The 12,538-nt window shown below is 41.6% G+C and overlaps 1 protein-coding gene across 1 annotated transcript in view; it reads right to left on the bottom strand.

The window, feature by feature from the left end:
- Positions 1 to 12,538, bottom strand: part of si:dkey-225n22.4 (collagen alpha-1(XXI) chain) — a 69,116-nt gene that overhangs the window by 43,134 nt on the left and 13,444 nt on the right. Inside the window, exons 7-18 of the mRNA XM_041961665.1 lie at positions 11,200 to 11,365; positions 10,882 to 11,104; positions 8,918 to 9,091; positions 8,322 to 8,399; positions 8,181 to 8,192; positions 7,815 to 7,913; positions 5,731 to 5,784; positions 5,553 to 5,606; positions 5,016 to 5,069; positions 4,870 to 4,923; positions 3,583 to 3,636; positions 3,195 to 3,248 (exon numbers count right to left, since the gene is read on the bottom strand). Coding sequence (XP_041817599.1) covers positions 3,195 to 3,248; positions 3,583 to 3,636; positions 4,870 to 4,923; positions 5,016 to 5,069; positions 5,553 to 5,606; positions 5,731 to 5,784; positions 7,815 to 7,913; positions 8,181 to 8,192; positions 8,322 to 8,399; positions 8,918 to 9,091; positions 10,882 to 11,104; positions 11,200 to 11,365 — 1,076 coding nt within the window. The remainder of the gene's footprint in view (positions 1 to 3,194; positions 3,249 to 3,582; positions 3,637 to 4,869; positions 4,924 to 5,015; positions 5,070 to 5,552; positions 5,607 to 5,730; positions 5,785 to 7,814; positions 7,914 to 8,180; positions 8,193 to 8,321; positions 8,400 to 8,917; positions 9,092 to 10,881; positions 11,105 to 11,199; positions 11,366 to 12,538) is intronic.

Genomic DNA, 12,538 nt, shown 5'->3' on the forward strand with positions numbered 1-12,538 from the left:
AGACCATTTTCACAGTGCTGTCATGATATATCTGTTACATTAAAAATAACAAACTAAGAGCAAGGCCGTTGCCAGGATTTTAGAAATCCAATTTGTGAGTCCAGTGTCTCCTGGTGAACCTATCACCCTGAAAAATGTTCTGTTGTCTGTACATGTACAGAACCTCCCTGCACGATGGCCTTAAAAAAATCCACCATGTGGTAACTGCAGACTGTAAACTCCTCTTCAGCTCATTAAAATCCCCCAAATCCCAGAAACAATATGAGGACATGACCTCACAGTGGTGCTATAGCTGTTACAGATGACAAAGATAATTGTGGCTGAAGCAAGTGGACAGCTGAGGTTAAATCATACAGAAAATGGAACAGAACGGTTTGATAAATGGAATATGTAAGATGTAAAAATGTGGAAACTTTTTTTTCTTTTTACTGAGGAGGCCTGGACCCCAGTCTCTCTAACAGCTTGGTTCTGTGCCTGATATTGATACTGAGGAGATCATAAGAAAAGGCTCCTTTGACTGACTTTCCATTAAGAATTTCATTAAATCTTAAATCACTCTAGTTAAAAGAAAGCAAAACCCACCTGAATTGTTTTTTTGCAGAAGCCTGTTGTTTTTACAAACGACCAGAACAGCCAGCGCTGAGACAGAGTCAGATCACCACCAGACACCCCAACAACCTGACAGATGCTCCCATTCATGAACACAGCGGTGGAAGTCTTTTACCACAGCTGATTGTTCAGCATGTTTCTCTGTGATCGAGCCGTGTCTGACGAGTCTCTGCCTGTTTGAAATCAACCGAAATGATTCCACCTCACAGAGGCCTGAGAAATACATAACTACTGTGCTCAATTGATTTCTTGTACTAGAGCTGAATTGAAACCTTGTTATACCTGTGAAGCCCTCTGCTCACCTGTGGTGTATTTATATTCATACTGTTCCAGAATAAACATCCTTGTCAGACTTGAACAAATATTGGAGAAAAACTAACATGTGTACCCAAAATACTTCAAATAAGTACAGCCAAAATACTTCATATGTTGGCTTTGGTGATTCTTAGCTGGCCAGCAGGGGGAAATTTGAAACACTGGATCTCCTGCCATATGATTTGCATTGTGACAAGCATGAGAGAGATCAGGATCGGGAATAAATATCTCTGTGAATAAAATGTCTCATCCAACATGATATCATCTAAAACTAAATATATGCCAATAGCATATCTGGACATATAAAGTCAGTTTTCTCCAATAACTAGCAGCTAAAGTCACTTCATCCAACAGATTGAAGCCTCCAATCTGAAGACAACAGGTGAAAGTCTGCATCTAAACTCTTTTAACCCCAACATTACAGTCAATGAGCGATTAGTCCTTCTTCCAGCACACGCTGTTGTGTTCTGTTCAAAACAGTTCCTGTTTACCATTAGAACGTTAAATGTTCCCTGACGTTGCAGAAAGAAATTCTGTTTGTTGGTCTTGTGTGATGCAGTCCAGTTCAGGTCAACACATGATCGTTCCGGGAATTTGTGATAAGTTAACCATCTGTAAGTGTAGCCGGTCTTATACGCACATTTTACCAGCTTCAGCAGCATGGCATATAGGGAGTAGGGAAGGGCCCCCCACCCACACACACTTTACAGCCCTGGCCCACCTTTGTTTAAGCTGTGAATCACTGTTTCCCAGTTTCCAACATTCGCGTCCACTCTAAGACATTGGGTAAAGGGTAAGGGATCTGAGCAGCCATGACGCCAAATTGGTGTGTGTGGTGCAGTGCAATGTGTTGGAGAGGCGAGTTCGGTGAAACCGGTGAACTGTGCCAGTGTCAGTAAAGGCCTGGAAGCAGCCAAGATACAGAACAAGATGTCAACACTGAACCAAACCTTCGGTGGTCAGTTGTTGACCGCACAGTTGTGCTTGTCCACACTTGTGTACTTGGTTAGCAGTTGACTGCAGTTTGTGTTATTCAGAAATAACTCAGCAGCGAGCTGCTTACTGTCGCTCCTACACACATTTACCACGCACCACCACCACCACCCTGGACGTCCACACATGGACACCAACTGTGTGCTGTTCCAGTTCCCTGCCTACCACCACCCTCCAGTTAGTGTGGAGCGCTTCCAGATTATTGGGGAAAGTAGTTTATTGTGATAACAGGAAGAGTCCCAAATTACTGAGCAGGGTGGCTGTGAGTCAAACTGGGAGAACACTCAAAGGAGTTCACAGAGGACTCGAAATAGCACGACACACTCGGAGCTGGTGGGCGTGCTCACATGCTTGCAGATGTGTACAAGTGCTGTTTCATTTAGCCACTTATGCTTCTCAAGTTAACAGGGAACATCCCATACTCACTATGTATGGAGCCTGGGCTCCAGCAGTAGTGTTAATTCCATTAACTGACACAAGTCGAGAGTGTTTTCAGATTTACTGCATGATTTTACATGCAGGCAAGTCTGTTTGATAGTCTTACATAATGCTTTTATGCCCCACATGGAAAACACTGTTGACTGACAGATTGTTTGTTTCACTTTCAGATAGGAAGATGCTCACTTTCTGTTTGTGGTACGAATATAAAAAAATACAGAAACAAAAAAAAACAAAAAACAGTTGAGCATCTCACAGACTCAAGGCCTATGCAATCAGGCATCAAGCCTCGAACTTCTCTCATTTAGATTCACCTGTGGTGTGAAGCATTGGAGTGCGCAGTCTCATGACAAAAAGCTTAAAAACACCCAACGCAGGATTTCTGCATGCTGTATGACTATTTTAAAGGAAATTTTAACTCTACACCACACAGTGCAATGATATTTAAAGGCGTGCTCAGACAGAATGTGAAGCCAACTTTTCATGTGTGTCAATGCACATACTGTATATCACAGGTCTTTATATATCTGCTCACAAAACAAGGCGAGAGGAAAAAGGAGAGAGACTAAAGGGATAAAACGGGAAGAGATCAGTCGGTGTCTGAGCTGTCACATACACACATGCAGTCAGTGCAGTCCTAGTTGCCTGCTAACTAAAGTCCAGCATCCAGATTCACATTCTGTCTGAACGCAGCCCTCGACAACAGCATGCTTCCAAAAGCATCAGCCAGGCCTCATCACCCAGCATCAGTGTTGGCCGTCACAAATGCTGCGTCTAAGTGGGAGAAAATCCAATCCCTGCAGCCAGGTTAAAACATCTGGTGGAGAGAAAGTACTGACCTTTGGTCCCAGTGGTCCAACCAGTCCGCCGGGGCCTGGTAGTCCTGGCTCCCCCTGGTTGGACAATAAACACACTCTGAGATGCAAAGTGAAGCATCGGCAGCCAAATTCAACACTGCTACAGTAATTATCTGCACCTCTTCAAACACTGCCAGCACTGCTGTGACAGGAGGAAATCCCAGAGACACACAAACTTGTACAGAGGAAGCCAAACCAACAGTTCTCTTTACTTCACCTCATAGTAGAAATATTTATTGTACACCTGGTCTGACATGCTTAGGTTGTTATATCTTATTTTCATGAGCTGACACTTGTGACTGTAACTGTCAGTTATGATGGATTAATGCATGTTGTGGACACACTATTGATTAACAGAACTGGATCTTACCATTGGTCCAGCTTCTCCCGGAGGTCCCGACTCGCCTCTCTCACCAGGAAGACCCTGCATACAAAGACATCTGCTGATGCTTTGTAGTGACATATAATATGTTCAAATTTGAGCATTTTTATATTGAATCAGTAGTTACTGTTTTAAACTCGAATTCAAAACCTCATTCAAGTCAACTCATCACCACAAACCCACAATAATATTTCATGTTAAAATCAATCTGAGTTGGTTTCCCATTAATATCCACTGTGGCATTCCTTAACATTAAATAAAATCAGAATAGATCAAATGAGATAGAAATAATGACTGTTTTTCACTTTCAATGAAAGAGAAATCGGCCCCTTACATTGGTCTATTCTCTGTTATGGCATTCTGCTGAAGGGACACATAGAAAATGCTGTTTGAAAACCACTCCAGACTCTCACCTGTCCAGTTGTCCAGTTGTCTTGGTAGACCTGCCGTGATGTGCAAAAAAAGGTCTAGCCCTCAAGGAAGCTTTCTTATCAAAAGGAATGTTGATCATTTCATCATTTGAACAAGATGATCACAGTGAATACTCTGTATGTCTGTGGTGAAATAAGCCTGCATATTAGGTCACTAGCTCTAGTTACTAGCAGTGGTACTAAAAAAAAGTTCAAGGTCCCTATGTATACATGAGGAGTGGCCCTGAAATTGGGCCAGGATTCCCACCTTCACATACTGTACATGCATATATATGAATATATGCATGAAGATATATGGAAATATTCATGACATTTGACCGTGTTTGGTATCCAGAAAAATGCTGTCCCGAATCCACGAGTAAGACGATCATCAGATCCAACAAAAATAGACAAGTGGCAACTGGATTGTATATGTTGGATTCAGCCAAGGCCGACAACTGCGCTAACACACGTTTTCATGATTCTGCCTAGTGGCAGAGCCAATCAGGGCTGACCAGAGATGCTCTGCTCCCTCAAGCAAAAGCTGTGTCATACAATAAATTGGCACACTCAAAACCAGTGTGACTGTGTTAGTGACTGTCACCAAGTTAACTGAACTTGCTCAAAAAGTGGTCAGCACAGCAGAGTATAAACTCATTCAGTCCTATTTAAATCGTTGCAAGAAAAATAGGCCCAGTAAAGGTGGCGAGCGCCTGACTGTCTTTAACAAAGTGTTCAATATTCACTCACTTTCTGTTTTAACTGTGGATGTATGAAGAGAGCAAGAACTGCAACAAAAACCTTTTTTTCAGTAGACCATCAATATAAAATAATGTCTGCAAGACTATTGGCCTCATAGTCTCACCTTGAGTCCTAGGGGTCCTGGTTCTCCTGGTAAGCCTGGTTCTCCTCTGTCTCCCTGGGCAGAAGCAGAGCAATCAGGTACTATCAGTAAAGGGAGCTGATTAGAAAAGTGATAGCACTGATACAACTGCTTCTTTAAAGACTAACCATGTTCCCTTTTGGACCAGGATCCCCTCTTGGTCCTGCTGGGCCACTTTCACCCTGCCCGGCCAAACAAGGACAGTAGGTAAGAACATCAATCAAAGTCAGAAAACCAGTCACACAGGTTTAGAGCATTTCATTTATTGACTAAACTCCAAGAGGGACACTTTTCCATAAGTTGGGAGCCTGGGTTAGGATTTCATAAACAAGAGGAAAACCATACACGTCTGGGCACCATTTAATAAAATACTGTGGTCCATAGTCTGGAAAGCTGTGCTTAAATCAAGAACTAAAATGTAATTTTGCCATGTTGGGACCACAAACTTGATGCATGTTGTAATTTGTGACACTCTGAAGAGCTGTCTTTTTGCTGTAGGGAAAACAGACATTTATCTAGTAAGTTTTCCTCTAAAAGTGTCAAGAGCTGGTTGACTACAAGGCCCTGCAAGCCGACGTAAATGCAATTAAACGGATAATTTGTTCCTGGTGTAGCAGCAGTGCAGTAGAATCCAAATAGAAACTGATTTGAATTGTGGCGATTACCTTCATCCCTGGCAATCCAAGAGGCCCAGGTTCGCCTGGTGACCCATCTTTACCCTGGGAACAGAGACAACATAAGATGATTCTACCACGTGCAGACAGCATGTATCCTAAACACTGGTGACAAAGGTTTGTAGAGGTGAACAGAAAGAAAGTGATGAACAAATTGATTAGAACTTACAGGCTTACCATCAGGTCCCGGTGGTCCTTCCCTCCCTTTCTCCCCTCGGAAACCCTGCAGTATTAAAACACCCCATGACACACAGAAACATATTCTTTTGACAAAGCGCGTACAAAGTGTGCTGTTGGATAGTTATTTGAAAGACAGCAGCTAGCTGATCTACCAGCCCCTTTTATATTTTACCAGCATTTGGCTGGTGGCTGGTACTAATTTCCCACCCTGCCTACAACACAAAATCATTGAGCTCCAAAGTAATGACGAGCACAAAGCAGCTTACACAAAGCTCCCTCTGCTCGAGTTCTAGAAACTGAACGTCTTTCCTGAGGATTTTCCCGCTCTGAGGGGACAGCACTGAAGTTTGCATCTCAGCTTAAAACAATTCATTACTGCAAGTAGTTCTGTTCAAAACTGACTCTCGCAAAGATTCAGCTCTGCTCAAGACTGACTGACCCAAACCTGGAAAACCAGTAGCATCATCATCATCATCATCATCTGACATCAGTCTCATTGCCAAAGACAGGCAGTTCCAGTCAATGGCCCTTAATAGGAAAAAGGCTCCCACCCTTGTTCTAAAGTTTGCTAACATTAGCAACAAAAAGACTATCAGCAAAACCTCTGAGTGTATTGACTTTAGCAGTGGTGCATATTTCATCTTTTAAAACAACACTTTCCCACTTTGACCTTTTCCTCTCAAAATCTGTAAAACCATGTCAGTCAAATCTGAAGAAGATTGCACGGAGTATTCCAAGTCTACTGCCCTTTTTCAGAAGCACTACGTGGTTAGGCAGCTCTCCGAGAAAGGACACTCAGAGAGTCTGAAAACCTCCTTGAGGAAACAAATACAACCCTGACTCATGAGAAGTGAGTCACTACAACTTGAAGTCATTAGAGGTTATTAGTAGAGGACAGGAGTTGAGGTCTGGAAATGTATGCTTTTGGCATAATACACCAACTCCACATCAAACACACACAAATTAGTTTTCTAGTTTCCAATTTGTCTGTTGTTGTCTCTCCTCCCTTTCCATACATCCCATATACCACTGTAGCTCACTGCATAAATAACTACCAGTGTGTGTAATAACCTCCAATGTAATGATATAGTGTTGACTCCAATTGGAGCAGATATATTATTGCACCAACAAAGAAAACAAGGGAGAAAAAGAGAAACAAAAATGTGTGTGTAAGCCAGTAGTGCATTCTGTATTGATCTATTTGTAGATCCAACTTTGTTTTCGAACTCCTAAACAGCAACTTTGAAAGAACAGCTTCAGAAGCTACCAATTACTTCACAGCTGAAGAAGCTGAACTGCAGCAAAGCTATACCCAGAGATAAATCTAGTTTGGTTAACTAAAGCTACTTAGAAAAATTTGTTTGAATTACTTTGTTTAAAAAAAAAAAAACGGCAGTAGATGTACTATGAAATTGAACACACTATTCATGGGAAATGGTCACTGTCCATCAGACAGACACCTGCCGTCCAGAAACTAGAGTCCAGGTGGGGGTATTGCACCAAGCAGGATTATTCAGTTAGCCACATAACTTCTAAAATAGCATGCAACAACTTCTCTGAAGATTTGTTAATAAATAGCAATAATCAATACTTCTGACTAATTGACAACCATTAGATTGAAGTGATGGCTGCATTGCCTGGGCAAGCCTTCACAGTGGCCGGGATGACAGAAACAGGGGCGGGGCTGGTCAAAGGACGTTTGGTTACAGTGGAGCAGCAATAGTGAAGTTAAAAATAATTATTATCATTTTCCTAAAAAGTTTTAAATGAAAAATACAACTGGTTGTCATCAGTGCACAGATACAAGGATGATGCCAAAGTTACTGATAATCTGTCCTTGTAACAGCATGTACTTGGAGAATAAAATGGGTCCCAAGGCTGATCCCTGGGGTACGCCACATGGCAAAGCAGCAGTGCACCTGCAGAGACTGAAAAAGCCCTCTCTGTGAGAGTCACTCCAATGCGTTAGAGTCCTTCTAGTTCTTCTCCTGTGAATCTGACAGGATGAAGCAATGTGTGTGTGTGCATAGCTGTGCTCGTGTGTGTGTGTGTGTGTGTGTGTGTGTACATTACCATGCGTCCTGGCAGGCCACGCTGCCCTGGTGGTCCTACCACACAGTTGCAGTCTTCTTCCTCTTCTTCTTCTGCTGTGGCTGTTCGATTCAGAGGACACTGAGGAAACACAAACACACTAACGTCTGCAATAGAAAACACACTCATAGCTTGCTCATTAGGTGGAGTGGTGACATTTAGGCATTTAAAAGCTTCATTTACATTAAGGTTTGAATAAAAAGCCCCTGTAGAGAATAGGATTTCATAGCATGAGTTCTGAACATAGCCAGTGATTTCCACTATGTGTTATCTAATTAACTGTGATGTCATTATCTTAAAATTACCCCGGTGGCTAAATACTTTGAACAGGACAGGAAGTGCACTTACCCTTTCATCATCCTGTGTAGCATGAGAGAGGAGACAAAAGAAAAAATAATGTTGTTGTTATGGTATGTCACCACGTACGGTACAAAATGCAACCTTTGCAGCGTAGATTACAGGAGATACAGATGAGAGCAGAGGTCTTACCACAGAGTAGATCTCACAGGCTGTTTCTCTCTCACTCTGATGAGGATCACAGTACAGACGCAGCTTCTGAATCTCCACCTGAACAAAACGAGAATCAAAATGCAAATGTAGTGAGGAAAATGGAAAAATACTGTTTGGGGTGGCAAAAAGGAAAACAAAGGAGTTGAAAAATAAAATGAGCTACTGAAGATAAATAAAAGAGTAAAACAAACTAAGATGTTTTTTTTACTATCTTATTGCATCTTAAAGGAAAAGTAACAATAAGTCTATTAATGTATTTAGCTATAGTTTTGATTTGTCTTTACTGTATTCTTCTTATTACTTATTAACATTAAATAAAGAGAAACATAAAGTAAAAATGAATGATAATGGTTAAGCATTTTTTCATGAAAGGTGCTTTATAAATATCATCATTATGAGTAGCCATAATAGTGCATTTGTTTTAGATTTGTGGCCGCTCTTATCAGTATGCATTTGACTCGGTTTTCACAAATCAGCTAATATTTTTGCTTTCCTGAGCCAGACACAGCGATCTTCTGCACTGTTTCACTGTGTATTAAAGGACGATCCTGGGTTTTTAGGGCATTATTACTCACAGGGACAGTTACGTCTGTTCCTGGCCTCTTAGCCAACTGTGTCTCCCCATTGATGTAAATGGGCTCCACCGGTTCCAGCATGACTTCTTGGATCGTTTGATCGTCGAGGAAACTGGTGAGCTGGCGCGGTCTCACAAGGAGCTTGAGCTGATGCCACTTTCCATCATACAGAGTCTGACAGGAGGCACAAGTGAATTCCATGAATACGGCGATCTTATCTCAAATATAAAGATACGTTTACTGAGAGTTTGTTCATAATGAGAAGCAGCAGAAATAACTTTGTTCAAGCGTTGAGTCATGAGAAAAACGGGATGTGAAAACAATTATAAAATTGTCAAATCTTCTTTCACTCAGCCCTCCATTTGTTCAAAGTCTTATGAAGTGTGTGTGTGTGTGTGTGTGTGTGTGTGTGTGTGTGTGTGTGTGTGTGGTTGTGTGTGTGTGTGTGTGTGTGTTTCATCCAATCAAATTTTGTCATTGAGGCCAAAAATCTGTGTTCCCTAATTGCTCCTTAAAGGGTCATGCCAGCGAAACATTAAGACCAAACTCCTTCCTTTTTCCATCACAATCCTCTTCCTAACAGCTCAGACCATCCAGTGCGAGAGAGAAACAGAGCAGCTATTGTTTGTGGCGGGCTCAGCCACAGCCATCCTTTCCAAATGACAAATCACAGGCTTCCACCTTGTGCCACATCAAACCAAATCAAATCAAACATGTGCAAACACAAATTGAACATAATTACGAAGCTGCTCTGCTCCACAGACTAGGTGTGTGCTAGGATGGAGGGTGGTGGGTGCCTTTTGGAAAAAACAACCTGGCGTGTCCAACTGGATGTATTATTACCTTATGCTGCCATGGAAACAGAGGCATCCGCTCCAAGAACTACACATCCACCAACTAGTTTCCACTGGGGAAATACAGTGGTTTAGAGAGGGACATGTTTTCTTTGAGTCTCCCTCCATCACATTACAACAGCAGCTCAGCTGTCTATTGACCTGAACAGGGAATGATATTCAAATAGCTGCTAGTTTGGCTCTCTGCGAATCATCCCAGTGTGGGTCATTCACAGCTACAACACGAAGGGAAAGCTGATACCGGAGGGGACGGAGTGCACTCTGGCAACAATATATTCTTTCAGGGGCAGGAAAATAACAGCAGCACATCACAGTTCCCTCTTTATATTAACCAATATACACTGTTGTGATATCTATTGTTCATATAATTTAATGGTGCAAGTCTAAGCAGCTGCATTAACTAGTTTTTCTTAAAGCTGAATCAAGTGGCCTTTGACCACTAGAGGGCAGGGCAGAAAGACTCTCACTGCAATGAGCCTTGTTACACCATCTCAGTTTATTAAGTTATTGATGAGCTGATGTTAGCTAATATGTTGGGATACCAAGCTTTTATTCACATTCAGTCGTGCTAGATGCTGCGAATACATTTCAAACAACACTAGAAAAAGTCCAAAAGTAAAGAAAACAAATCTGAATCATTTTAATTATCTCATCTTCAGGCTTTCATGTCAACAACAAAATCCATAAATCGGTCCTGAAAACTGTAAAATTTCAGTAGCCAGAAGAAGAATTCCAGTTCTCTGTGCCACTACAGACCACTGGCTTATCAATAAGCGAGATGTAATGAGATTCAGGGGCACACTTTTGTTTCATATGCATATGTCATTCATTTTGGTTTGGTTGAATTTCTTGTGCAGCACTACATTACAATACATAGGAATAAAACAAAGTGATTGCAATTGCTCCGGTCTGAATGAGGGAACAGCCAGTCTCATAACAATAATGAGCTAATTTAAGTTAATTGTTAAGTTATATGTTTTGTCTATATTTATTCATGCTACTATTTTTCATTACATCTCATTTATTTATTACGTTTTCCACACATCCAGCTGTGCAAGACGACTAGTCGTATCCCTACCGCTCCTTAATGTACTTAATCATAATACCAACCTCAAAGCCGCTTTTAAAGTTGACTCTCTGCTCCTTTTCTGTCATACTGGTGGTGGTGAAGATGACACTTTTGTCCTTCCCACTTAGTGTCACTGCAGCCTGGATATTCTTATCCTTAGACAACACCCTCCAAAGGTCAAAGGTCAGCTTGCTAGAAGACCCCTTTAGACGCAGAGTGGCGACGAACACATAGGATGGAGGGAGGCCCTCTGGGAAAATCTCCCTAGTATAAAGATAAGGAAAAATACCTAAATATAAGCAACAGATGAAAAATGAAATGCACAAAATGTGAAAAGCAATGGATTTTTAGTGTTCTACCTGGTATTCTCAGTGATGTCTGTGGAGGCTGTCAGAGCGTAGGCGGCCTCGGAAGTCAGAGAGCCGGGGATTTTTTTGGCTTTCGTCTGAATGTTCATGCCTAACATCAGCTCAAAGCCTTTCTCATCACGAGATGCCACCGGGATTCGTGTTGGACACACAGACTCTAGAAAGGAATGGGGTCACTCATTCAGACGGCTAAACTGACCTCTAAATAGATATGCAAGAACAACCTGTGCATTTTTGGGGTTTAAAATGGGTAAGTGGAATTCACTGGATCTCATACGACAATACTGTATAATATATCCACTGTTTCCAGGAAAAGCACAGGGGCAGGTAATAACATCAACAATGGTTCAGTTCAACAGGGAGCCATAACGTACAAAACAAGACAATGGCACAGGCAAAGATAAAAAAAAAAAGAAGCAGCAATTAATAATATTATTAATGAAACTTCCTTTTTTGCTATCACATGTCAAAATGTCTGTCGTTGGCTCTGCTTTCTTCTACTCATCCTTCTCCTCTGTGTTGCCTTTTCCAATGAGAAATGACAACTGGTTGATCCAAGCTAACAAGCTGTCATGACCCGTGCCATGCACGCCGGGTTTTGTTTAGTGTTTTCTTTGTTCATGTTCATTTCTCTGTTCTACTCTGTGTATTCCTAATGTCTTAGTCTTTAGTCATGCCACATTTTATGTAAGAGTTTTTGTATTGTCTTGCCACATTGTGTTTGTACATTGGTTAAGTTTCCCATTGTGTCCTGTCTTTGCCTGGTTTCGGTTACTTCCTGTTTTATTTTGAAGGTTCATGTCATGTGTCTTTGTGCTACTTTACTTCCTGTGTTTTCCCTCCTATGTGATTGTCTGATGTGTTTCACCTGTGTCTCATTAGTGTTCCTCCCTAGTGTATTTAAGTCTGTGTCTTCCCCTTTGTCCTTGTCGGGTCGTCGTCAACACTACCTTGTCTATGTCTCTTGCCAAGCCCATGTATTCTTGTAGCCCATGATTCCTTGATATAGCCCTAGCCTGTAAGTGAGTGTTCTTTGTTGTTTTTCTTTGTTCATGTCTGTGCCGTGGATTGTGTGATTGTCTCCTTGGTTTATCTCTGTCCTTTGTTTGTCACAGTTCCCGTAAGTTTGTTTCTTGTCTTGTTCTTGTCTTTGTTCCTGTTTAGGCCTTGTTTTATGTTAGTGCTCCACCATCCTTGTGTTGTCTGCGTTTCCCTTGTTAGTTGAGTTTCCAACCCATAGTCCTTTCCTGATATTTGTTTGTAACCTTAATAATCTAGTTTCCATTTTCCTTTCATAGTTATAGCCTTGCCGATTTGTTCTCCTCGATAA

The sequence above is a fragment of the Chelmon rostratus genome, chromosome 20 (genome assembly GCF_017976325.1).
Source record: "Chelmon rostratus isolate fCheRos1 chromosome 20, fCheRos1.pri, whole genome shotgun sequence".
Lineage (NCBI taxonomy): Eukaryota > Metazoa > Chordata > Actinopteri > Chaetodontiformes > Chaetodontidae > Chelmon > Chelmon rostratus.